Below are 26306 nucleotides of genomic sequence, written 5' to 3'. Positions count from 1 at the left end.
GAGAACATGGAGTCAGATTCTCAATTCCCCCTTGGTCCTGGGGACCCCTCACAAACTCAACATAAAACAATCAGAACAAATATCAAATATCAGAGCAAAGCTCAAAAATCATTTCCTTGTGAGGCTGGGTGATGTTTCCAAGAAAACATCAACAGCCAAACAACCCAAAATACAAAATATCTGTTAAAACCTGATTTTTTTGGAAGAACTTTCATTTGACTATTCAGTTTTTGAGCATTCCTTTAACCTTCCTCATGAGAAATGTACAGCAGGATGGAGGGGACTTACTTGTTGATTTTCAAATGGGTGGAAAGGCAAAGTATTGGTTTCCCTATTAGCAACTTCCTGATTTACCTAGAACACACACAAAAAAAAAAAAAATTAGAATTTGATTAAAAATCTTGTTGGTTCATAGATGAGCTGCTCTGGTTTGGAGCTTTTGTACCTCGTCCTTACAAATCCAACTCTACTCCAGGCCCATAAATGTTGTAGGAAAGCACTGGGGAGGTGTTTCTGAAAGGGATTTATTGTTTCTTTCTCTGGTTTCATTGACCACAGGCAATTCCAGGGAGTTCTGTGAGTCTTTAAACAAAGCCATGCTCTAAGAGTCTGAAAAGTGAAGTTTTGCAGGAAGTGTCTCACCCTCCTAGAGAGTGAGAAGGACCCCCTGAGCCTCCTCTACTCCACAAATCCAAATGCTCAAATGTGCAAGTGAAAATAAATCCCTGAACTCATCACAAAAGGAAAAAAATAACAACACAGAATGACTTTGCTTCATCTCTAAAGTGAAGGTGAAACTTTTGTGCAGCAGCTCCCTGTGTGACATCCAGGGAAAAAAGAGCTGCAAAAACCTCAGGAACAACGAAATTCAGTGAGCAGCTCTGAAGAATTACAAATGAAAAGTGAATAACCACAGAAACTGAAAGCTCCCAGGAATCATGGAAGGGTTTGGGTGGGAAGGGACATTAAGGCTCAGCCAGTGCCACGTGGAAAGGTTTAATTTTAGTTCATTAACTGGGCCTGGAATCTCTAAGTCTGGGATGAAAACACAACAATGGGAGAGCTCTACACCAGGAATACAACAGGGATTTTAGTAGGGATCTCCTAGGGAGAGAAAAGAGATGCAAACCTTAATTAGGCATGGAAGGGACCCTGAAATCATCCATGGCAGGGACACCTCCCACTGTCCCAGGCTGCTCCAATGTCCCCAGTGTCCAACCTGGCCTTGGGCACTGCCAGGGATCCAGGGGTGGAATTCCATGCCAGCCCTGCCCACCCTGCCAGGGAGGAAATTGTTCCTAATATCTGATCTGAACCTGCAAAATGTTTCAGTGTGAAGCCATTCCCTGGGTGCTGTCCCTGCATGCCCTGGAAATTGTCTCTCTCCAGCTTTCCTGGGGCTCCTGCAGGCCCTGCAAGGCCACCCTGAGCTCAGCCCAAAGCTTCTCCTGTGCAGGTGAACAATCCCAGCTGTGCCAGCCTTTCCTCCCAGCAGAGCTGCTCCAGCCCTCTGCCCATCCTATCCAATGTAGGCTGTAAAACCTCCCCAGCATTTTCCCACTCCTTACCTGAACAGCCACCATCTTTGTGTGAGGATTGCTCTTCATCCCGGCTTTATTTTCCTTTCCTTTTTCCTTTTTAACACATTTATCACCCTCAGCTTTATCTGAACCATTTGGAAAAGCAGAATCCTTTTTCTCCAAGTTCTCCAAGCAGCCCCAAGGGCCTTTGTGCTCCTGGATTTCAGGTGGCACCAAAGGCCCAGGGCTGCATTTCCCAGCTGGAATTGCTGAGTGCAGATTTTCCTGAGGAGCTGCAGGATCAGCATAAATGAACCCAGCCTGTGCCAGGGGCACTATTCCATACTGATAACCCCAGGAGCTCTGAGGTAAAAACACAGCGGGGCCTGCAGGCTCGAATCCCTTCAGTAAAACACCTGAAAATGGAATCTGGTTTTCCATGGAATCAATATTTGCATTTTCCAGAGGATTGCCAGCAGGGAAGGAGTAGGGGAAATATTGCTGGCTGTGATAATCTGGTAAATCAGGAGCTGCTGCCACAGGGGCGTCCACGGGGTACGAGAGAGGCCTGAACTCCTGGGCATAGGGATTCAAGGGCAGCTTGCTGGGGGAAGGGCTCCCCTGCAATTCCCCAGGTGGATTTTCAGTTTTATTCTCATTTCTGCTTGGATTTCCCTCAAAAAGGACCGAGTGTTTCCTCAGGCCAATCAGATTATCCACCATGATGAACCGAAGGGATCTCAGCAGGAAGGGCTCCAGGCCGCCTTCATCCTCCACCACCTTCCGAGTCTCCTCAGGGAAGTTTTCATATTCCCCAACCAGTAATTTATTATTAATTTCCAGAGGGCCATGTTCTTCCAAGATTTGAGAGAAATAACTTAAAAAAAAACCAGAATTATTATAATTAATTAAAGCTTTTTCATCCATTCCTTTAATCCATTTAATCCAGTCCTTCACAGACACGCCACACCCACCAGGATTCCAATTAATCCAAAAAATTATTAAAATTACGAAGTAAAATTCAACCCCCTGAAGCTCCCAAATACAGAAATTTATACTCACTCATATAAATTCTCAGAGATTGGATCTGGATTATTATTCATGTGATAATTGTTACTATTTGCAATATTATAGTTGGCTTCGAATTCCTCCAGTTGCTCCTGGAGATATTCAGGGATTACAAAGGGATTTTCATTTGGAAAATCTCTGTACCTTAAAAATCAGAAAAAATAAAATCAAGTGAAGCCAGCCTTGGTGTTTTTAAGGGATTCTTCTGCAGCAGTTTGGGCAATAAAAGCAGAATCAAATACTCACAAATTATTTTCTTCTATAAATATCTTCTCTTCTTCTCGTGGTGCTGTACTAACTCCACTGGATAATACTAAAATAGACTAATTAAAAACAGATTTCTTTTAGTTTTTACCTGACAAAAGCTCATGTAACATAATCCACTGCAAAGACCAGGACAAACTTATTTACACTGAATTTTGTTCTTTAAATTCATCGTGTTCGTTATGAACTGCAAAATTTCCAGGTAAAATTATCAGTGCTAAGGCACAGCTTAATTAATTCTTAATTTAAAGATATTAATTCATTCTTCAGAATGTATTTGGGAAAAAGAAATTGGGATATTCAGCCCCAAATCCCTCTTTTTTTACCAATTTCATCAAAATTTAATTAAACTTTCTTTTAGATTTGAGGCTGTAACAAATTTACCACAAGCAGGAGTTATCCCTAATTCCACATGTGACTCTGGTTGTTATTATTATTATATCTGTCTATACCATTACACACATTTTAGTTGCCTTTATTTTTATTATCAAATAATTTAAAAATCCACAAATAAATGCACCCTAGTCAGAAAAATAAATCCTGAGGAAAAAATCTGAAGTTTACTAAAAATGACAAAGAGGTGAGGGCATGAGGTTTTCAATAAAGCAAAATCCTCCAAAAGGCAGCAGAAAATTCAGGCAGAATAATATTCCAATAAAATCTATAAAATAATGAATAATTAATAACATTTCTGAGCATGAAATGGAGTTTCTGAACCAACACAGAAAATTAAAATCACAGCAATAATTCAGATTGAAGCCAGTGGAAGGTGCCTCCAGTCAGAGCCAAAGTCAGTCATAAACGAATTTTAAAATAGCTTTTATACTGACAAATGTTACCAAAACTGCATCCTTTACATCTTAACAGCTTAATTTTACTTCAGGAAAAGCTACTTGACTAAGGAATCTCCTCAAGATATTTACAGAAACAGCTCCCATCCACCCACATGGCAGAAATTCTAAGAAAATCTCAATTTTCAGGTGGGTTTTCAGCAGTAAATAAATGGCACCTGCCTGGTAAAAGCTGCTTCAGCAGCTCCCAAAGTTACTGACCTTTGAATCTTTCAAATTCTTCTTCCTGTTTTTGTTTTTAACTTTGATTTCATTATTCTGAAACAGAAAAGAAAATGAAGGCACAGGATTGGCAAATGTTGCTTCAGTTTTCCAAGAAAGACAAAGATGAGGGAACTGAAATTTGAATTATTCTCTAAAAGGATTGAGATTACACAAGAACAGAATAATTACAGGTTATTTTAACACTGAAAACACTGAAATCAAAGCAGTTTTCTTGTGCTGGTTTTTATTTCATTCTTGGATTTCCCAATTCATGAAATGAAAAAGCAAAAAAAAAAAAAAAAAAAATCTGCATTTTATTTATGTGTACATTTAAAAATATGGATTTTATTTATGTGTACATTAAAAATTCTGCATGTAATTAATGTGTAGATTTTTTAAAAATCAGCATTTCATTAACATGTACAGTTAAATTCTGCATGTAATAATTGTGTAGATTTTAAAAAAGCTGCATTTCCTTAAGATGTACATTAAAAATTCTGCATTTCATTAACAAGTACATTTAAAATTCTGCATGTAATTAATGTGTAGAGTTTAAAAAAATCTGCATTTCCTTAAGATGTACATTAAAAATTCTGCATTTCATTAACACGTACATTTGAAGTTCTTCATTTTATTAGTGTACACTTTAAAATTCTGCATTTTATTAATGTTCATGTTTAAAATTCTGCATTTTGTTAATGTTCACATTTAAAATTTTGCATTTTATTAATGGTCACATTTAAAAATCTGCATTTTATTTAGGTGTACATTTAAAAATATGGATTTTATTTATGTGTACATTAAAAATTCTGCATGTAATTAATGTGTAGATTTTTTAAAAATCAGCATTTCATTAACATGTACATTAAAATTCTGCATGTAATAATTGTGTAGATTTTAAAAAACCTGCATTTCCTTAAGATGTACATTAAAAATTCTGCATTTCAGTAACAAGTACATTTAAAATTCTGCATATAATTAATGTGTAGATTTTTTAAAAATCAGCATTTCATTAACATGTACATTTAAATTCTGCATGTAATAATTGTGTAGATTTTAAAAAACCTGCATTTCCTTAAGATGTACATTAAAAATTCTGCATTTTATTAGCAAGTACATTTAAAATTCTGCATATAATTAATGCGTAGACTTTAAAAAAATCTGCATTTCCTTAACATGTACATTAAAAATTCTGCATTTCATTAACATGTACATAAATTCTGCATTTCATTAACATGTACATTTCAAGTTCTTCATTTTATTAGTGTACACTTTAAAATTCTGCATTTTATTAATTGTTAATTAATTGTTAAATTCTGCAGTTTATTAATTCAAATGTTCACATTTGAAATTCTGCATTTTGTTAATGTTCACATTAAAAATTCTGCATTTTATTAATGTGTAAATTTAAAAATCTGCATTTTATTAATGCAGAATTTTTATTCTTATTTAAAACTGCATTTATTAATGTTCACATTAAAAATTCTGAATTTTATTAATGTGTGCATTAAAAACTGCATTTAATTAATGTGTACATTTAAAATTCTTCATTCTATTAAAGTGCAAATTAAAAATTCTGCATTTTATTAACGTGCACATTAAAAAATCTGCATTTTCTTGATATGTACATTCATTAACTCTAAAGCTTTATCCTGAATCAAAAGTAAATCGTGGATTTGTAAAGGTAAATTTAACTGCAGACAAGAACTTCAGTGAGGCTGCCTCAAACACAGAATTAACTGAAATCCAAATTCTATTTCTGCCAATCAGGATGGATTTGAATGATGACACCAATCAAAAAGCGATTCAGAAGGAGGCACACTTGGAAAATTATTATTAAATAATTCAAATCTCAAATCATTTAAGAAAAGGGAGCTAAACCAAGAGAGGAAATCTCCAATAAGGCTGAAGGACCAGGCTGCAAAATATTTCCTTTGCTTTGTGAGCTGAGGCTAAACAGAAATAAAATTCACTTACTGATAAATTCTCATTTCCCTGCTTCTTTAATATAATGGTTGGATCATCTGTGGAAAGGATAAAATTGATGGTGATTGATGGAAATAACAATAATTCAATTAATTTACAGTTTAACTGTGAAATCACAGGAATTATTGCTCTGTTCCTTCATCCAACACCACCAAAGCAGCTCCAAACCTGCAGCTGCACAACTTTAAGGCTAAAAATTCGCAATAAAAATCAATTTTTACAGGAAATGTTTGCTCCCTTTGGCTACTCACCCATTTTATCAAAGAATTCATCTAAAGCTTGGTGGAGCTCTGGGAAATGTTCTCTGTTTTCTTCTAAAAGCCATATAAAACAACGGGATTTCTCTAGGGGAGGGGTGAGAAAATAATCACTAATTTCTTGCTTTTCACCATCAGCTGCCACGTTATCAAATTTACTGCCATATCTCTGGTTCCACAGGGGGGTTAAAATAGAAAGGTCAAGCTCTTGCAGAACTTGGCCATATTGAAGGAGAAAGTTTTGTGTAGCTGTCAGACCTGAAAAAGATGAAAAAAAGGCCAAATATTTCATTCCAGCTTTAAATTTTTAATGCTTAAAATGGGATATTCCTCTTCAAAGGGCAAGAGTTTGGTCTAGAAATTCAATGTACAGGTGGTGTGAGAGCTTTTGTGTCCTGGAAATGCAAACAAAAAATGAGCAATGGGGTTGATATAAATTCTAATCTCAGCAATTATTGTTTGTATCATAATTACAACAGGATTTGGATGAAAGGGAAGGGAAGGGAAAGGGAAAGGGAAAGGGAAAGGGAAAGGGAAAGGGGAAGGGGAAGGGGAAGGGGAAGGGGAAGGGGAAGGGGAAGGGGAAGGGGAAGGGGAAGGGGAAGGGGAAGGGGAAGGGGAGGGAAGGGAAGGGAAGGGAAGGGAAGGGAAAGGAAAGGAAAGGAAAGGAAAGGAAAGGAAAGGAAAGGAAAGGAAAGGAAAGGAAAGGAAAGGAAAGGAAAGGAAAGGAAAGGAAAGGAAAGGAAAGGAAAGGAAAGGAAAGGAAAGGAAAGGAAAGGAAAGGAAAGGAAAGGAAAGGAAAGGAAAGGAAAGGAAAGGAAAGGAAAGGAAAGGAAAGGAAAGGAAAGGAAAGGAAAGGAAAGGAAAGGAAAGGAAAGGAAAGGAAAGGAAAGGAAAGGAAAGGAAAGGAAAGGAAAGGAAAGGAAAGGAAAGGAAAGGAAAGGAAAGGAAAGGAAATTCCAAAGAATTCTAGGAATTCTTGGAAGGACATGGATGTGGTAAAGCAAAACTAACAACCCCAAAATCCCAGGGTTTTTTTTTCCATTATAAACCCAACAGGAAACTGCACAGCACCAACATGAAATTATTTCCAAGTTCCATGGCAAAACCCCACCATAATTTACTCTCCAAAACCAGATTATTGCTACAAATACCAGCATTTAAACCCATTCTGGAATTTGAAGACCACATAAAAATTGCTGAATTTTCTCTGCTGAGCTCCTGGGTCACCCAGGCTGAGTTCCCCTCTGGAAATCAGGGAGAAGACAAAGAGGAGAAGTTTCACTTGGCAGTTTCAAATGAGGAAAAGGAGACTTTTCTGTGCTCTCAGAACCCACCCAGGTGATCCAGGTGCTGCAGCCACTTGTGCACTTTGGGATCCACCTCTCCAGGTGAGAGGAAACAGGGTTTTTTTTCCATTATAAACCCAACAGGAAACTGCACAGCACCAACATGAAATTATTTCCAAGTTTCATAGCAAAACCCCATTATTTACTCTCCAAAACCAGATTATTGCTACAAATACCAGCATTTAAACCCATTCTGGAATTTGAGGACCATTTAAAAATTGCTGAATTTTCTCTGCTGAGCTCCTGGGTCACCCAGGGTGTGCTCCCCTCTGGAAATCAGGGAAAAGACAAAGAGGACAACTTCTACTTTGCTGTTTCAAATAAGGAAAAAGAGAATTTTTTGTCCTGTGCTGCAGCCACTTGTGCACTTTGGGATCCACCTCTCCAGGTTGGAGAATTGTAAACCCAACAGGAAACTGCACAGCACCAACATGAAATCATTTCCAAGTTCCATGGCAAAACCCCATTATTTCCTCTCCAAAACCAGATTATTGCTACAAATACCAGCATTTAAACCCATTCTGGAATTTGAGGACCATTTAAAAATTGTTGAATTTTCTCTGCTGAGCTCCTGGGTCACCCAGGCTGAGTTCCCCTCTGGAAATCAGGGCAAAGACAAAGAGGAGAAGTTTCACTTGGCAGTTTCAAATGAGGAAAAGGAGACTTTTCTGTGCTCTCAGAACCCACCCAGGTGATCCAGGTGCTGCAGCCACTTGTGCACTTTGGGATCCACCTCTCCCAGCTGGCTCAGCACGTGCAGGAAGCCCCTGCTCCGCACCCGGCTCTTCTCCTGCACCAAGGAGCTCAGCAGCTGCTCCAGCACCTCCTGGGCACTGCCAATTTGGGAATAAGAGCTGAAATCCTCCTCTCTGATCACTCCCCAGGCCAGTAGTTCCTGTAATAATTTGGCAGTGTCAGGGACAGCAGCTTTGATCTGCTCGGAATTGCGCCGGATGTGCTGCAGGATTTGGTCCCCAGCGTATAAATCATGGCCAGGACCTGGAAAAATCAAAATATTCCAATGAAAAAAGGCACAAAACCAGCAAGATTTCATGTCCTTACCACAATTCCAAGCTAAAAAAAGCTACTTTCAAAAGCTTAAAAACTTGAAAAAGCTCAAAAAGCTTTAAAAACCTCAAAAACAACTTAAAAAGCAGGTAATTTGGGTTAAGTGGTGTTTCTAATTGTTTTACACTGAGAATTACAGGATTTAAAGAATGATTTTTTTTTTCCATACAACCTGAGCCTTAGGAATTTGGTCCAATTTGATTTGATTTGAATTTCTGTCTAAAGAAACAAAGTCCTTGCCCAGATTTAAGGATGAGGTCACAGTGACCTGCAGTGGCTCCAAGGATCACAAGTAAAGATGAGCCAGAGAAGAGGAGAGAGCAAAGATTTAAAACAAAACCAACAGGAAATAAATGAAGCTATAATAATAAATGATTTTACAAATCCACAGGGAAGCCAAAATCTCCACAATTTTCAGGATAAGCCATTGAGCAGGGAACAGGCACCCAGAGAACACCAAGCATGGGATTAAAACAAATACACCCAGAGTATGTGACAGGGAATCCTAGGCAATGATAAATTATCTATATCCCAAATTGGTAATACAGACAAAAAAATAAATTTTCCGACATTCCCCTTTTTCTTTGCCCTGAGAAGCTGCAGGGGAAGTTCCCAGCTCTGGAATGTGGAGCAGCCAACATCCAGCAAGGAAAAGCTGAAGCTTTAAATGCCTACAAAGTCACAGGCTGAAGTATTTTTCTTTTCCTCAGTCATCTGGAATGTCCTTTTCAAGATCACTCTGTCTTTATTTGAGATATTTTTTTGTCTACCAGGGTCCCCAGGTGCTTTTCCTGAAATCCCTTTCCAATGGGTTCACTCAGAATTGGAGCCTTTCCCCTCTCCAGGCTGATTCTGCAGGAACCAGCCAAGGGAAAACTGAGGTTTTCTACAAGGAATGAAACCACACAGGAATGAACCACACAGGAATGAACCACACAGGAATGAACCACACAGGAGTGAAACCACACAGGAGTGAAACCACACAGGAGTGAAACCACACAGGAGTGAACCACACAGGAGTGAAACCACACAGGAATGAACCACACAGGAGTGAACCACACAGGAGTGAAACCACACAGGAATGAACCACACAGGAGTGGAACCACACAGGAATGAACCACACAGGAATGAACCACACAGGAATGAAACCACACAGGAATGAAACCACACAGGAATGAACCACACAGGAATGAACCACACAGGAATGAACCACACAGGAATGAACCACACAGGAGTGAAACCACACAGGAATGAACCACACAGGAATGAACCACACAGGAATGAACCACACAGGAGTGAAACCACACAGGAGTGAAACCACACAGGAATGAACCACACAGGAATGAAACCACACAGGAATGAACCACACAGGAGTGAACCACACAGGAGTGGAACCACACAGGAATGAACCACACAGGAATGAACCACACAGGAGTGGAACCACACAGGAGTGAAACCACACAGGAATGAACCACACAGGAGTGAACCACACAGGAGTGAACCACACAGGAGTGAAACCACATAGGAATGAACCACACAGGAGTTAAACCACACAGGAGTGGAACCACACAGGAATGAACCACACAGGAGTGAAACCACACAGCTGTCACTGTGATATTTCATGAAAAATCCCTTCACCAGGGTTTTTCTCCTGAGAAGCCTCAGAAAAGAAATGCAAACAATAATTATGTGATTGCTTGGAATGTGGTGTGGAGATCATTCACCAACAGCTGCAGCTTGGATGGGTTCCATGTGAATTGTTTTTAATTAATGACCAATCCCAGTCCAGCTGTGTCAGGACTCTGGTCAGTCACAGGTTTTTATTATTCATTCTTGATCAACCTTATGATGTCTCCTTTCTCTTTCTTTTGTACAGGTTTAGTGTATCATTTTCTTATAATATAATAAATGTAATGAATATAATAAATGTAATGAATATAATATAATAGATATAATAGATATAATGTAATAAATATAAATGTAATGTAATGAATATAATAAATGTAATAGATATAATAAAATAAATTAAATAAAATATAATAAATGCAATATGATATATAATATAATATAACATAATATTATATAATAGATTATATATAATATATTATAATATATTATAGTATAATATAGTATAGTATAATATAGTATAGTATAATATAGTATAGTATAATATAGTATGATATGATATGGTATGATATGATATGGTATGATATGATATGATATGATATGATATGATATGATATGATATAATATAATATAATATAATATAATATAATATAATATAATATATATCAGTCTTCTGAGACCTTGGAGTCAGATTCTCATCTCTCACCTCATGCTGGCACCCCTAACACCCCAACAATCAATAACCACACACAGGAACATCCCCCAGCAATAGAAAGAGAAGTGAAATAAAACCTGTCTGAAGTAAAAACACCGATTTTTCACAGGGGTTGATGCTCAGTATTAGGATTTTGTTGGGGTTGAGCTGGGGATGCTCAGAATGCTGATCCCAGTGCTTTGTGCTGACTCACAATCCCAGAATCCCAGGGAAAGTGAGGCTGGAAAAGGCCCCAGGATCATCAAACCCAGCTTTGATCCCTCCCTGTCCCAGCCCAGAGCTCCTTCCTTGGACACCCAGGGCTGGGGCCCCCAACCTCCCATCCCATTCTCACCCTTCCCATGGAGAAACCAGCCCCAAAATTCCCCATTTTCACCCACCCCTGTGCTGGCTGAACTGGGATTGCTCATTGCCCTCCTGCTTTTCCTCAGCTTTTTTCCTGGCAGAATTCCTGGCCTCTTCTCGCGCTCGTTTTCGCCGCTGTTTCTTTTCTTGCTTCATTTTTATCTTCCTAAGACTGCAAAAAGCAATTCAGCAGCCAGCCAAAGGTTAATTGAGGTGCAAATATCACACTGGAAAGTACAAATGGAATAAAAGTGGTCTTCATTTAGGAGCAGAGACCACAAAAATTCATACAAATATTGCTTTCCTCAAGGTGGAACAACTTTTACTCCCATTAAAGATGTTTAAATTAGGATTGGTTTCAATACTCTTATTCTTAATTTATAACTCAGCATTTTCAACCAAATATTAACATTTTATTCCTTTCCTTTTTAAAAATCTGTTTTGTTTGTCCTCTCAGCTTTATTCCTCATTATTTAAAGGTTACTTGACCAAAAAATTGCCAGCTCAGTTATGTGAAATATCTGAGCATCAGTAACTACAGCAGCAGCATCAAATACATTTATATTTACACTTTCTAAACATGCACACAAAATAAATTCTGTGGAACAACTTAAGTGCTTTTACCATTGGATTATAATGGATTTTACCAGATTTTTTTGGTTGATCAGGCAAAGGGCAAGGATAACTTTCCCAAAATATTTGTAAGAAGGCAGGAAAATCCCTCCTGCTTTGCTCTAAAATCGATTCAAAGAGGACAAATCTTACCTTGAACATTTCTGTTTTATACAGGCCCTTGGTGGTTCCTTGAGCTTTGGGATTTTTTGTTCAAACTACCAAAGCAAGGGATAGGACAGGAATTAAATTTGGGTTATGACACAACAAACCCCATAATCATTTCTGCTTCTCTCAGGTCAATATTGCCCTGGGCAGAATTCTCAATTTTCCTGTGCCTCTGGGAGTTATTCCTGAAGGAATTAGGATTATTGAATTCAATATTATTCAAGGATTATTGAATTCCTTGAATTCCATTCCCATCCATGACAATGTGACCAACACCAAGGCAATTCCTGCTCCACTAAACAGGAAATCCATATTCCTAAATAACCCTCACAATCTCTTAAGGCAGTAATTTTTTTTTTTTGCAGTTACATTCTCAATTTCACTTTATCCCCCTTAACATTCTAATTAATTTCATATAAAACATAAGCATACTTACCTCACATTTTACCAGCCCAGAAGAACTGAAAATAACTATTTTTGAAATAAGGCCTTTACAATCAGGAGTAAAACACATTTCCTTAAGGAAATCCTGCAGGAGAAAAGGACACACACAACAAAGGATTTAAACCCACACATGATTTGTACCCCTGCACAAATTAATTCCTCAATCTGAGGTAACCAAAGCAATCAAAGGAAACACAATCCCAAATCCCAATCCTGGGATGGGCTGAAAAATCAAAAATCATGGAAAATCTGTGCCATCTTTTATTCTTTTATTCCCTCCTCCAACTTCACACCCAAAAGTCAACTTCCAGCATAATTTTAGGAGCTCCAGATTTCCCTTCATTTTATCCTGGCTGCTGAATTTTGTGGAATTCCTTGACATATCTCAATGCTATCATGTTAATAAAATTAAAAATCCCAGTGTGGCAAAGGCCTCACCTTATCATTTTTATCACTGTAGCTTGCTGTTTTCAGCTTTTTCCAGCAGCTGATGTGGAATTCCACTCTGCACTGCTGACAGCAAATAACTCGTATAAAACCCTAAAAATGGCAAAAAATGGAACATTTTTAAATAAAACCACAACAAAAAGCAGTGCTCAGCTTTCCAGGTCATATAAAAAAGGGGCAGAAAACACATCAAGTTTTACTTCTCAAACCTTTCTCAACTGAAAATTTACCTTAAAGTCTGGGTCTGTAAAATATATTTGGATTTTGGAGTAGCCATGGCACTGCTGGTACCGACAAACAGCATCTGGCTCTGGAGGGAATTTACATTCCTCAATATAATTCCTTAAAGCCATCTGGAAAACACAGAATGATCAGAGGTAAAGTGCACAGGACCAGGAAAAGATTCAACTTCTACTCACAGACTCCAGGGAAACACGTCCCTCTAGGCAGAGCAGTGACTAATCCCAAAATATAATGAACTCTTTTCTAGTCAAAGCCAGGCAAGATTGGCCTTTTATGGCCAAAATATTCCAGGGGTTGCCTGAAGTGCTGGCAGCTGAGTGCTCACAGCCTCCAACACCCAGGAAAATTCAGGTTTGTCCTGTGCCAGTGTCCCCAGTCCTGCCCCATTCCAGAGTTTTGTCACTGTCTGAATGGCTTTATCATTGTCCAAATGATTAAACAGATTATGGGGTGAAAATGGGGTTTTTTTTGGTCATTTCTGAAGATTCCCAGCATTTCCAGAGGGTCTCACCTGGCCCCTGGGCTAAGGCCCAAGCTCAGAGCTGGCCCTGGGGAACCAGGGAGGTGTCCCAGGTCATTTCTGAGGGAAAGATTCCATGTGAGATCAGGGCAGGGCTGGAATGAGCCTCAGGTCTGAGCATTTTTATATTTCAGACTCTGGGCTGCTTTAGTGCGTGGGGCTGGCCTTCCTATTATGGGATGGTGAGCCCAGAACAGGCCAAGAACAGAGCCCTGCTGAAGCCTGGCAGGGAATCTGCATTGTGCAGAGGCCCTGACCGTGGATGGAGGGATCCACAGCCTCTCTGAGAAACCCTGAGGGTGGCTTTTGAGAGCAAAAAGCCCAAAACCAGAGTTTCTGGGGATCTGGCCAAGTGAAAAACCCTCCCAGTTCAGCTGTGTTAAAAATGCCCCTGTGCAGGGCAGCTCCTGGTGCCAGATTTTTCCAGTCAAGCAGGGAATTTTACCACATAAATCCCAATGTTTTATCCAGGAACTCTGTGGTCAAAGTCTCCTGGTTTGGTTCTAAATTATCAAATTCTTGGTTTTGCCAGCTCAGATGTTGAACTGGTTCTCCCCAGAATTGTGCTGTGTGTTCACACCTGAAAATTTGGGAGCGTGCAAGGAAAAGAACCAAATAATATCCAAAACCACTGGGGCTGGAAAAGAGCTCCAAAATCCAACCTGGGACACATCCCCAGCTGGTCACTGAGTGCCACACACAGGCCCTGCCTGGCCAATTCTGATAAAGGGTAAATAAAAAAAAAATGAGAAATGAAAAAATGGTAAATGGAAAAATAATAAACCAAAAATGATAAACCAAAAATGATGGAAAATGATAAAATGGAAAAATGATAAATGGAGAATGGCTACACCTTGTGAGCTCAAACAAAGCTTCCTCTCCAAGCCCACTGGCCTGTGGAAACTGCACAATTCCCACTGTGGAAAAAGGAGAACTGGAATTTCCCCAACAGGAATTTCAGCTTCAGGGTCCTGCCTGCTGCTCCCCATCCTTCCTGTATCCCCCATCACCCTGGACCTTGGCAGGGAGGAGCAGGACAATTTTCTATTTGTGTTTTTTTTTAATTTATTTAAACATACCTGTAAATTCTCTATTCGTGTCTCCTCGATGACCTGAGTTGTTCCTGGCCAGGTTAAAACTCCAGGGACAATCTTGAAATCAATCATCAGCTTTGACTTCAGGAATTGGTCGAGGGCATGAACAAACCTGGAGTTTGGAACAGGTCAAACACACTCAGATCCCCTGGGAGCAAAAATTTCCTAAAATTTCCACCATCAATTTTATCCTGCCAGGAGCAAACAGTGGTGGCTGAGAGGATGGGGAAGGAGAGATCAGCTGGCTCATTAAATGCTGGGTTTTGGGGTTTTTTTATTTTTGTGAAGGTTGGGATTGAATGTTTGAGATGGTATTTTATGTTATATTTAGATATTTATTATTTTTATTTATAGTTTCATAAGTTGTGAGTTCTATAGTATTCTATTAATAAGTTACAAAATGGTTAAATTTTTTCTATAAGCTCTTTTAAGGTTAAATTATCTAATTAAGAAATGACACTTAAATTGTTTTTACTTTTAACTTAATAACTAATTATTCCTGTCTTGTAATGTGGACATTTGTATCTAAGTATAGAACACTACTTAAACTTGAGGAGGAGGAGGAGGAGGAGGAGGAGGAGGAGGAGGAGGAGGAGGAGGAGGAGGAGGAGAAGGAGGAGAAGGAGGAGAAGGAGGAGAAGGAGGAGAAGGAGGAGAAGGAGGAGAAGGAGGAGAAGGAGGAGAAGGAGGAGAAGGAGGAGAAGGAGGAGAAGGAGGAGGAGAAGATGGAGGAGGAGGAGGAGAAGGAGGAGGAGGTAAAGAAGAGGGACCAGCTTCTGCTTTAAAACTTTTATCTTGTTCTATATATATTACTACATTCTAAAACTTTAAATTCTAGGTTTTCTACCTTGTGACATTACACACTTCTAATTAAACTCCACACTTGTAATTATAGTGTGTTATTAATTAATTTTGGAAGTCTTCCCTATGGCTTTAGGTTAAATGCAGTGTTCTCCTGAGGGTCTGTGTCTTCCAGCACAGGAAGTTTAAAATCCTCAGCACCCAGGGTTCCAGCATTTCCATGTTCTGGTTGTTTGGAGGTGTGAGGAAGGCAGGGATGAGCCTGTGACCCCAGGGATGCAGGGATGTGGGAGTTCAGGGGCAGTGAGTGAGCAGGAGGGACACAGCATTCTGCCTTGGCTTTCCCTGAGCTCAGACATGGGGATGGCTCTGCCTGGCCACAGCTGGGAAATGGATTTGTAGGAAATGTTTAAAACTTGACAGAAGGTTTATATAGCATGGATTTGTATGTAAGGTTTGAGGTAAGAAATGCTGGCTTAGAAATGTTATGGAATTGGATAGATATTGTTGAGAGAGAAATGGAATTAGAAATGAATAAATAAATAAATTTCTGTAAATAAAACTAGATGTTTTGGAGAAATTGAACAATGAAAAATGCATTGTAGTAAGATTTATGAGGGGTGATTTTAGATGATTGTTTTTTAGTTGGCTTCTGACTGTGGTGGTGTGAATTACAACATTTGTGTTGTCTCAGCCTTCACATGAGCCTGAAAGTGGAACAGAAGTTTTTAGAACAGCTCTCATTTGCCCCACCTGTGGGTCAGGACAGGGCTTTATCCAAGAGCCACAGGTGCTGTCACCTGTGCAGGGCCTTTCCTGGCAGTCAAGGCTGCCAGGGAAATGAGCCACGAGCACAGGGCTGGGATGCAGCTGCCAGGCAGGAGGAATTCCCTCAGAGCAGCCACCAGCCCTGAGCAGGTGCCTGGAGCCAGCCCCAGCAGAGAGGGGAAGGGTCAGCACCAAAACTCCTTCATTTGGCACTATTTTGGCATGGCAAGGGGGGCAGGGAGAAGGAGCAGCAGAGGAGAAGGGTCAGCACCAAAACTCCTTTATTTGGCATTGCTTTGGCATGGCAAGGGGGACAGGGAGAAGGAGCAGCAGAGGAGAAGGGTCAGCACCAAAACTCCTTCATTTGGCATTGCTTTGGCATGGCAAGGGGGGCAGGGAGAAGGAGCAGCAGAGGAGAAGGGTCAGCACCAAAACTCCTTTATTTGGCACTGCTTTGGCATGGCAAGGGGGACAGGGAGAAGGAGCAGGAGAGGAGAAGGGTCAGCACCAAAACTCCTTTATTTGGCACTATTTTGGCATGGCAAGGGGGCAGGGGAAGGGGGGATGGCAGAGCCCCAGGCCCAGCTGTGCTTTATTCCCTGCAGGATAAAGGGAAAAACCCCCTGCACAAAACCTCCTCTCATGGTTTTGGAAGGTTCTCATTCTGAGTTCTGTGTGTTTCTTTTCTATATTGGAAATTCATTAAGGTTTTTTCTTTGCTCTATCTCTGATCACACCTCACAGTGGGCACCAGGGAGAATCACTGTCATGGGGGCACTGAGGAGCAGTGAGGAAACCTCCCCCCTTCCCCATCCCTGCAGGCAGCACAGAGTCAGGAATGAGGGACTGAATTCCAGCCTGGGATAAAGGAGGGCAAGAGAAAGGTTGATTTCAGTTGTTTTACTCTGTTTCCCACTCTCCAGTTCTGTTTCAATGGACAAGAAATTATTTTAAATTATTTTTCCTGACGTTGAGTGTTTCCTGTGAGTCATTAGGAAATGCTCTCCCTGGCTTTCCCTCCACCCTGGAGCTTTTCCATGGAGTTTCTCCCCTCTCTCCCAGAGGAGCAGGATCACAGCTGGGTAAGGAGCTCCAGGGATACCCCAAAATCCCCCCACCAGCTTCCCACAGCCAGGATTCCACGAGGGAGAAACTCAGCAGGAAACCCTGGATGGGTGGGAGCAGCTCCAGCTCTTTGCTCCCAGTTTTTTCCTCGTCCTGGCCCTGCATTCCGGGCTCTCCCTGTCCCTCTGGGAGGTGCCAGCTCAGGAACACATCCCTGCTTATCAGCTCCAGGGAATTTGTGACTCACTGGAGCCTTGTCCCAGCAGCCCAAGGCCACCCTCAGCTCCCCAGGCAGCAGATAAAGCCAGATTTCTTTAGGATGCATTTTTCCCTCAGAACAAAGAGGGTTTGTTCTTTCCCCCTGAGCTCTCCCCCACTGCAAGGCTCTGATCCCTGAATCCCAAATATTCCCTCAAATCCGCTCTGCTCAGCAGCTCCCATCAGTTCCTCAGCAGGAATGAAATTCCACTTGCATTAAATCCATTGGATTAAATCTACAGGATTAAACCCACTGGATTAAATCTACTGGATTAAACTAATTTTATTAAACCCATTGGATTAAACCCATTGGATTAAATCCATTGGATTAAATCCATTTTAGTAAATCCATTGGATTAAACCCATTGGATTAAATCCACTGGATTAAATCCATTGTATCAAATCCATTTTATTAAACCCATTGGACTAAACCCATTTGATTAAATACATTGGATAAAAGCCACTGGATTTAATTTATTGTATTAAACCCACTGGATTGAATTTATATATATATAAATTTAATTAACAATTATATATATATATATATATATATATATATATATATATATATATATAATTGTTATAATTATATATATATAGTTTAATTAATAATTATATTGAATTTTAAACCTATTGTACTGAATCCATTGGATTAAACCCATTAGATTAAATCCATTTTATTAAATACATTGCATTAAATCCACTGGATTAAATCCATTGGATTAAACCCACTGGGATAAATTTATTGTATTAAATCCATTGTATTAAACCCACTGGATTGAATTTATATATATAAATTTAATTAACAATTATATATATATATATATATATATATATATATATATATATATATATATATATTTAATTGTTATATAATTGTTATAATTATATATATATATATAATTTAATTAATAATTATATTAAATTTTAAACCTATTGTACTGAATCCATTGGATTAAACACATTTGATTTAATTTATTGTATTTAAACCCATTGTACTGAATCCATTGGATTAAACCCATTAGATTAAATCCATTTTATTAAATACATTGCATTAAATCCACTGGATTAAACCCACTTGGATTAAATCCATTGGATCAAACCCATTTTATTAAACCTATTGGATTAAACCCATTTTATTAAATCCACTGATTAAATCCACCTGACAGATGAATTTAATGATTAACACAGTAAAATTAAAGCCCCACCACGCACAGTTCTTCAAATAAAAATTTTTTTCCCAGCAAACCCTGCAATTCTCCATCAGACCAACCTGTTTTGCCTGAGGTAAACCCTTCCAATTCCATAGTGTGCCAAACAAAAACAACTTTCTTCTGGATAGTCCTCAATTATTTTCTTAAACTGAACTTCAGCTTTTGCCAATGCCTTCAAAAGAAATGTGAGACACAAATAAGGGAGTTTTGCCAGAATATTTTCATTTTCCAGGGTTTTTTCCTCCTTTGGACTGGGTCGGTGTGGCCTATTCCTTGATCAGTCTTAGGAACAGTCAATGGAATTACACACCCTTGTGATCACAGGCAAAACTTCCCTTTCTTTTTAAAAAAAAAACAATTTATTCTGTAAACATGGAGTTGCTGTAACCCAAAGGAATGAAATTCCTGAGCTCAGCTATTTTTAAATTCATTTTAAGACACTGAATATTACCGAACACTGAAGGAAGGAACACCCCAAAAAATCCAAGCCCCACTTCTGGTTTGGCATTTTCCAGAACCCAAAGCAATTCCTGGCTCTTGTTTTAGGAGCAGGATATTTCTGTCCAAAACACCAGCTCAGGGCAGAAATCAAAATTACTGACTGTCAATTTTTGATACTCAGATGCTCATTTGAAGACTTACAAAGAAATTTTATTTGATAGCCCAATTCCAAAACTATCAAGGATTTAGTCCCAGATATTCAATTTGGACAATTCCAAAATGTGTCCAGAGGTTTCCCTCCCCTCTCATCTTCCCAGTTAGGAAAATACAAAAAAAGGATGGGAAACTGCCTGAGCTAGAAATTGGAATTAAGGGAATATTTATATATAAAATAAATTTTTAAAAATATATACATTAAATATACACAAATTGGAATTAAGACAGTATTTAAGTACAAAATAAATATTAAAAATATTTAAATAAATATCAAAATAAATGAAAATACAAATAAATTATATCCTACCTCAGGATGTCCCAGTCCCAGGAGGGCAGTGGCATGTCCATAGAGGAATATAACATAATTAATATTAAGAATATTCACAGTATTCACATGCTAAAAAAAAAAAAGGAAGTTAAATTATAGTCACAGCACAACAAAGACATGGTAAAAATACTGTAAATTAATGAAGAGAAATCCAGGATGACTTTTGGGTCAGTGGCTGATTGGGAAAGGCTACACAGACACCAAATTTCACAGAATTTGCCCTCAAAATCCTTTTTACCCTTTGCTCTTATAAAATCCTTTTTACCCTTTGTTGTTATAAATCAAAGTTGATTTGACAATCACAGAAGGGACCTTTAAGATCATCAAAAGTCCAACCAACAAGAGGGTTTTGATTTAAAAAACCACAATGTGTGATGCAAATATTTGTGGAAGGGGGAAAGGAAAAGGGGAAAGGAAATTTCAAGGAAAGGAAAGGAAACTTGAAGGAAATTTCAAGGGAAGGTTTGGGAAGGGAAAGGGGAAAGGGGAAAGGGGAAAGGGGAAAGGGGAAAGGGGAAAGGGGAAAGGGGAAAGGGGAAAGGGGAAAGGGGAAAGGGGAAAGGGGAAAGGGGAAGGGGAGGGGGAAAGGGGAGGGGGAAAGGGGAGGGGGAAGGGAAAAGGGGAAGGGAAAAGGGGAAGCAGAAGGGAAAAGGGGAAAGGGGAAAGGAAAAGGGGAAAGGAAAAGGGGAAGGGAAAGGGGAAAGGAAAAGGGGAAAGGAAAAGGGGAAAGGAAAAGGGGAAAGGAAAAGGGGAAAGGAAAAGGGGAAAGGAAAAGGGGAAAGGAAAAGGGGAAAGGAAAAGGGGAAAGGAAAAGGGGAAAGGAAAAGGGGAAAGGAAAAGGGGAAAGGAAAAGGGGAAAGGAAAAGGGGAAAGGAAAAGGGGAAAGGAAAAGGGGAAAGGAAAAGGGGAAAGGAAAAGGGGAAAGGAAAAGGGGAAAGGAAAAGGGGAAAGGAAAAGGGGAAAGGAAAAGGGGAAAGGAAAAGGGGAAAGGAAAAGGGGAAAGGAAAAGGGGAAAGGAAAAGGGGAAAGGAAAAGGGGAAAGGAAAAGGGGAAAGGAAAAGGGGAAAGGAAAAGGGGAAAGGAAAAGGGGAAAGGAAAAGGGGAAAGGAAAAGGGGAAAGGAAAAGGGGAAAGGAAAAGGGGAAAGGAAAAGGGGAAAGGAAAAGGGGAAAGGAAATTTCAAGGAAAGGAAAGGAAACTTGAAGGAAATTTCAAGGGAAGGTTTGGGAAGGGAAAGGGGAAGGGAAAGGGGAAGGGAAAGGGGAAGGGAAAGGGGAAGGGAAAAGAAGGAATATTTTGGAAACACAGTTGTGTGTGTGTGTGTGTGTAACACTCCTAAAATCTTTCCCTCGGCAGCCACCAATGCAATCCAATCCAATCCAATGCAATCCAATCCAATCCAATGCAATCCAATCCAACCCAATCCAATCCAATGCAATCCAATCCAATCCACTCCAATCCAATGCAATCCAACCCAATGCAATCCAATGCAATGCAATCCAATGCAATCCAATCCAACCCAACCCAATCCAACCCAATCCAATCCAACCCAATGCAATCCAACCCAATCCTATCCAATCCAACCCAATCCAACCCAATCCAACCCAATCCAATCAAACCCAATCCAACCCAATCCAACGCAATCCAATGCAATCCAACCCAATGCAATCCAACCCAATGCAATCCAATCCAATGCAATCCAATCCAACCCAATCCAACGCAATCCAACCCAATGCAATCCAACCCAATGCAATCCAATCCAACCCAATCCAACGCAATCCAATGCAATCCAACCCAATGCAATCCAACCCAATGCAATCCAATCCAATGCAATCCAATCCAACCCAATCCAACCCAACCCAATCCAATGCAATCCAATGCAATGCAATCCAATCCAATCCAATGCAATCCAATGCAATGCAATCCAATCCAATGCAATCCAATCCAATCCAACCCAACCCAATCCAATCCAACCCAACCCAATCCAATCCAATCCAACCCAACCCAATCCAACCCAACCCAATCCAATCCAATCCAACCCAACCCAATCCAACCCAATCCTATCCAATCCAACCCAACCCAATGCAATCCATGACGACCATTCTGGGGAAGGGAGGGGAGGCCCAGGGTGGCCAGAGGAGGGAGCTGTGCTGCCTTACCGCGAGCCCGGTGCTGCAGAGGAGGCCGAGCAGTGAGGAGAAGGCGCGTTCAGCCCCGCGGCACTGCTGCTCCTGCAGGGCCCTGCAGCCGTCCCACGCCAGCGCCTTCACCTCCTCGGGCAGCGCGCTGAAATCCACCTGCAACGCGCAGCAAAGCCAGTCAGTCCAACAGAAAACTGCATTTTCCTCCTTTTCTAATTGAATTCTATTTTTTTATTAAATAAGAATATTTTGGCTTTTTTTTTTCCTTCTTTCTCACATTGCACCTTCAAATTTTTTTTACGCTCAACCCAGTGCGGTTGGGTTGTTTTTCCACACAATAGCCAGGATTGTTTTGGGGGAAGGAAGGTGTTGAAGGCATAAATTTGAATTTCTGGGATAAAAACCAGGTTATTTCTCCGAGTTTACCGTGAATTCTGGAGCATTCAAGGCTTTCAGCAGGGGTAATAGAATGGGTTTATCCCTGGCCAGCAAGGCTCCATCACCCTCCAGCCCAAGGGATTTTCCATCAGCACTGAAATCCCCCTGAAATGGTGAACAGACAGCAAGTTTAAAAAAAACCCAACATTTTCTTTTTTCTTTTAATATATAATTTATAATTATATAAATAATAGTATATAAATAATATTTATAATTATATATTATAATATATTATATATATAATTGTATATTTTTATATATAATTTATAATATAAAATAATTCATTATTTATAATATAATTTATACTATATAATTTATTTATAATTTTTTTTTATTTTTTTGTTTGCTTTCAAAAGCAAGCAAAAGATTTAATTCAGAAAATAAATATTTGCTAGAATACTTCTGAGACAGCCAAGTGGAAATTCTGCAGCCTCCTGAACTGTGTCACCACAATTTCACTTTTCAAGCAGCAAACCAGGTGCATTTTTATAAAACTCCTGCATTAGATTTTCATGGAGCTGCCAATCTCTTAAAAATCTCATTTTTATTCAAAATTTCTCTCCAGAAAGCTGCAACTTTAGTTCAAGCACCATTTTAATTTTTCTCACACATAAAAAAACCCACGAGCACCACCCAGACTTCTGCTTTTCCTCACTTTTTGTATCCAAATGTTTCTGGAAGAGCTGAGAATTATTTCATTTTTCATTTGTGTCCAGCTCAGCTCATGCTGGAAGGTTTCACAGTCCATTATTTTACTATTTGTTATCATGTCATGCTAAAATGATATTTTGTTTTCACTACTGATACTTCCTGAAAGCTGCAGGAATTTACATTATTATGTAAATAATTAAGATTTATTTTCATTTCCTACAACCCTGGGTTAATGCTGTCCCAACAGATCAGAACAAATGATATTATTTTAATGCTAAATGACATCCAAAGCAGATCAAAGGAGTGAAAATGTCCCTTTCCACACCAGCAATGAATTAGCAAAACAAAGAGAAGTGTTTGATAGGAAATAAGGGGCAGAACCTGCACTTTCTCCTAAATTCAGTTTTATCCTGTGAGGTATTTAATGTGTTTCATCTGAATAAAGATTTTTGGTATCCACATCCCCCAATTAACAGGGATGAAAGAATTACTTATTGAATTAATTAATACAATAATTTAATTAATTAGTTAAGCATTGCCATTATTTCCTTCAGGAATTTATTGGTGCTTGACCAGAGAAGGAGAATTTTCCCCCCAGTGTATGAATTTTATAAAATTTGTATGAATTTTACTGCATTTCCAACAGCCAATCCACACAATTGGTTATTTCCAAATGCATCCAACACTGGAAAAAAATTTAGGCAGAAATTTGGGAAGGGCTTTTTAAATTCCTGAATGATCCCAGCCAGGTTTTAAATTTTTGATTAAAATTTTAATTAAAAATTTAATTAAAAATTAGCCCAGCCAGGTTTTACAGCAGGAGAAGAAAGAGAAACCAGAAGAAAATCAGGATAAGTCAGAATAAATCAGTGTAACCACAGAATTCCTGCCTCTGATCAAAGCCACACAGAGCACAGAGAGTGAAATTTTGGAATCAACCAAGATTTTGTGCAATATTCCTAAAAATGAGAAATCATTTCCAGTTTAAGGCTGGATTCCCATTACCTGTGGCACAGCACAGAAACCTTTATCCTCCATGGCTTTAGATTCCCTCTTCAAATCCACATGGTCCCTACAACAAACAGCACAGGGGCACCAAGGCTTTGTAAAGGTGCTTCAAATCTCAATTTATTTCCAATAAATGTGGTTTTCTTAGCTCTGATCATCTTCCCCCAAGCAGAGAAACAATTTTGGAGCTGGTTCAGCTGCTTTACAGAGGATCTGTTCCACAATAAATGAAAATATCTCCCCTCCTTGAAGTGAAAGGAAAAGGAAGCCACTGATAATTCAATGTAATGACCTCTCCTGGGGCAAAATTTCAATTTTTCTACCTACACTGGTGCTCAAAAAATTACAGGAAAACAACAGGATTGTACTGAAAAATAAATATTGATTTAAAGAAATTTGGGGTTATGGTCACACTTAGATTAGGACTGGGAACAATCAGGTTTCCTAAAGAAACCTGAAATCCGCCTTGGAAAAATTCTCTTGAATGGAAACCTCCCTATTCCCATACAATAAAAATCCTGTTTTGTGGGATTTTTACCATTTTGAGCCATCCTAAACACAACAAAAATCCCCAGAGCGTGGTGGCCCCAGCACCACTGGAAATATTCAATGATTTCCTCTGATAAATTCTGTTTTAAGTGAAACAATAAATATATTGTTAATATAATATAGTAATTAATATATTATAATATAATAAATAAATATACTATATAATATATTTAATATAGAATTAAATATATTAATATACTAAAAATTAAATATATTTTTAATATAGAATTATATAGTTAATAAATATTTAAAATAGAAATATTTAATATGATAAAATCTATAGTTTTACCTGAATTAATTGAATTTTAGCCCCAGGTACAACCAATAATTAACATATTATAAATATACTAGTATATTATTTAGTATATTAAATATAGTAATTAAAACTAGTATATTTTAGTATATTAAAATATACTAAAAAATAAATATAATTTAAATATAGAATTATACATTTAATAGATATTTAAAATATAAATATTTAATATGATAAAATCTATAGTTTTACCTGAATTCATTGAATTTTAGCCCCAAGTACAACCAATAATTAACATATTATAACATATAATAAATAAATATATTATATAATACATTTAATATAGAATTAAATATATTAAAATATACTAAAAAGTAAATACAATTTTTAATATAGAATTATATTTAATAGATATTTAAAATATAAATATTTAATATGATAAAATCTATAGTTTTACCTGAATTAATTGAATTTTAGCCCCAAGTACAACCATTCACACTCCTGTTCTACAGGAGCATCCTTGGCCTTAAAATCAGATTTTTGACTGGAAATTGGAGCCAACAAACAACTGAAGGCCTCCAAGCAAAGTTCTTTCATAAAATAAAACCCACAAAACCAGATTTCATTTTTTCTCCTGAGCTCAGGGAGTGCCAGGGGAGTTTGAACAATTATTTGGTGCAAGGGAGACCTTGGAAAGGAGGTAGGAGTTACAATTATTGCTGTGACTTTGGATGTAACAACTGCAACAAAACTCCTGTCCCCCCTCTCTGCTCCAACAGCAAATATTCCAATTATGCCTTCATGCACTAAAACTCAGCTGGGCATGGAGGATTTTCACATTTCAAGCAGTAACTGTGGAAAAATTGTAATTTTGGGGAATTTATCCACTCTCAGGATGTAAAAAATTATACAAAGCCATTAGCAGGAAGCAAGCAGCGAATCCCAGTTGTATTAATTTTACCTAAAAAAGCTCAAAATAGGAATAAATTTAAAAATAAATAGTATTTCTTACCTCATTTTTTCATAGTCACAAGTTTTGGTTTTTGGCTTTCGTTTGTTTTGCTGACTTTGGTCTGTAAAGAGGAAAAGGATTTTAAAGAAAATGAACATTACCTGAAACAAGCAAACAAAAAAATGCACTTGGAACTCACATTTGGCTCTGTAACTTGTAGATCCTAAAAACTGACAAGGTCAAAAGTAACACAACCAAAAAGTGAATTTGAATTTAGTTTTGTTCTATGGTAGATAGGAATAAAAAAAATCCTAAAAGGGAAAGATTTTAAACAAATAGAAGAACCTTAAACTCCTGCAGGATTGCAGGATTTTAATCCCAAAGTTGTGATTAAATAATCCCAAAATTGTGATTATTAAAGGGGACTCCAGCCTGAAGAAATC

At 38.5% G+C, this 26306-nt stretch overlaps 1 protein-coding gene across 7 annotated transcripts in view; it reads right to left on the bottom strand.

The window, feature by feature from the left end:
* The window catches only part of TTC3 (tetratricopeptide repeat domain 3), an 84788-nt gene that overhangs the window by 15617 nt on the left and 42865 nt on the right, over window positions 1-26306 (bottom strand). For all 7 annotated transcript variants that reach the window (XM_071430122.1, XM_071430120.1, XM_071430121.1 and 4 more), the window contains 20 exons: window positions 25924-25984; window positions 24107-24173; window positions 22439-22555; window positions 22031-22168; window positions 19852-19941; window positions 18947-19059; window positions 14767-14893; window positions 13155-13277; window positions 12916-13017; window positions 12470-12562; window positions 12019-12083; window positions 11289-11425; window positions 8187-8498; window positions 6145-6408; window positions 5885-5931; window positions 3905-3961; window positions 2835-2911; window positions 2583-2732; window positions 1569-2397; window positions 289-354 (listed from right to left, as the gene is read on the bottom strand). In XM_071430122.1, coding sequence (XP_071286223.1) covers window positions 289-354; window positions 1569-2397; window positions 2583-2732; window positions 2835-2911; window positions 3905-3961; window positions 5885-5931; window positions 6145-6408; window positions 8187-8498; window positions 11289-11425; window positions 12019-12083; window positions 12470-12562; window positions 12916-13017; window positions 13155-13277; window positions 14767-14893; window positions 18947-19059; window positions 19852-19941; window positions 22031-22168; window positions 22439-22555; window positions 24107-24173; window positions 25924-25984 — 3035 coding nt within the window. The remainder of the gene's footprint in view (window positions 1-288; window positions 355-1568; window positions 2398-2582; window positions 2733-2834; window positions 2912-3904; window positions 3962-5884; window positions 5932-6144; window positions 6409-8186; window positions 8499-11288; window positions 11426-12018; window positions 12084-12469; window positions 12563-12915; window positions 13018-13154; window positions 13278-14766; window positions 14894-18946; window positions 19060-19851; window positions 19942-22030; window positions 22169-22438; window positions 22556-24106; window positions 24174-25923; window positions 25985-26306) is intronic.

This window comes from Agelaius tricolor, unplaced genomic scaffold (assembly GCF_023055355.1).
Source record: "Agelaius tricolor isolate 1412-34295 unplaced genomic scaffold, bAgeTri1.0.p SCAF_7, whole genome shotgun sequence".
NCBI lineage: Eukaryota > Metazoa > Chordata > Aves > Passeriformes > Icteridae > Agelaius > Agelaius tricolor.
Note: the sequence above shows the minus strand (reverse complement) of the source record. Positions and strands in the feature narration are given on the sequence as shown.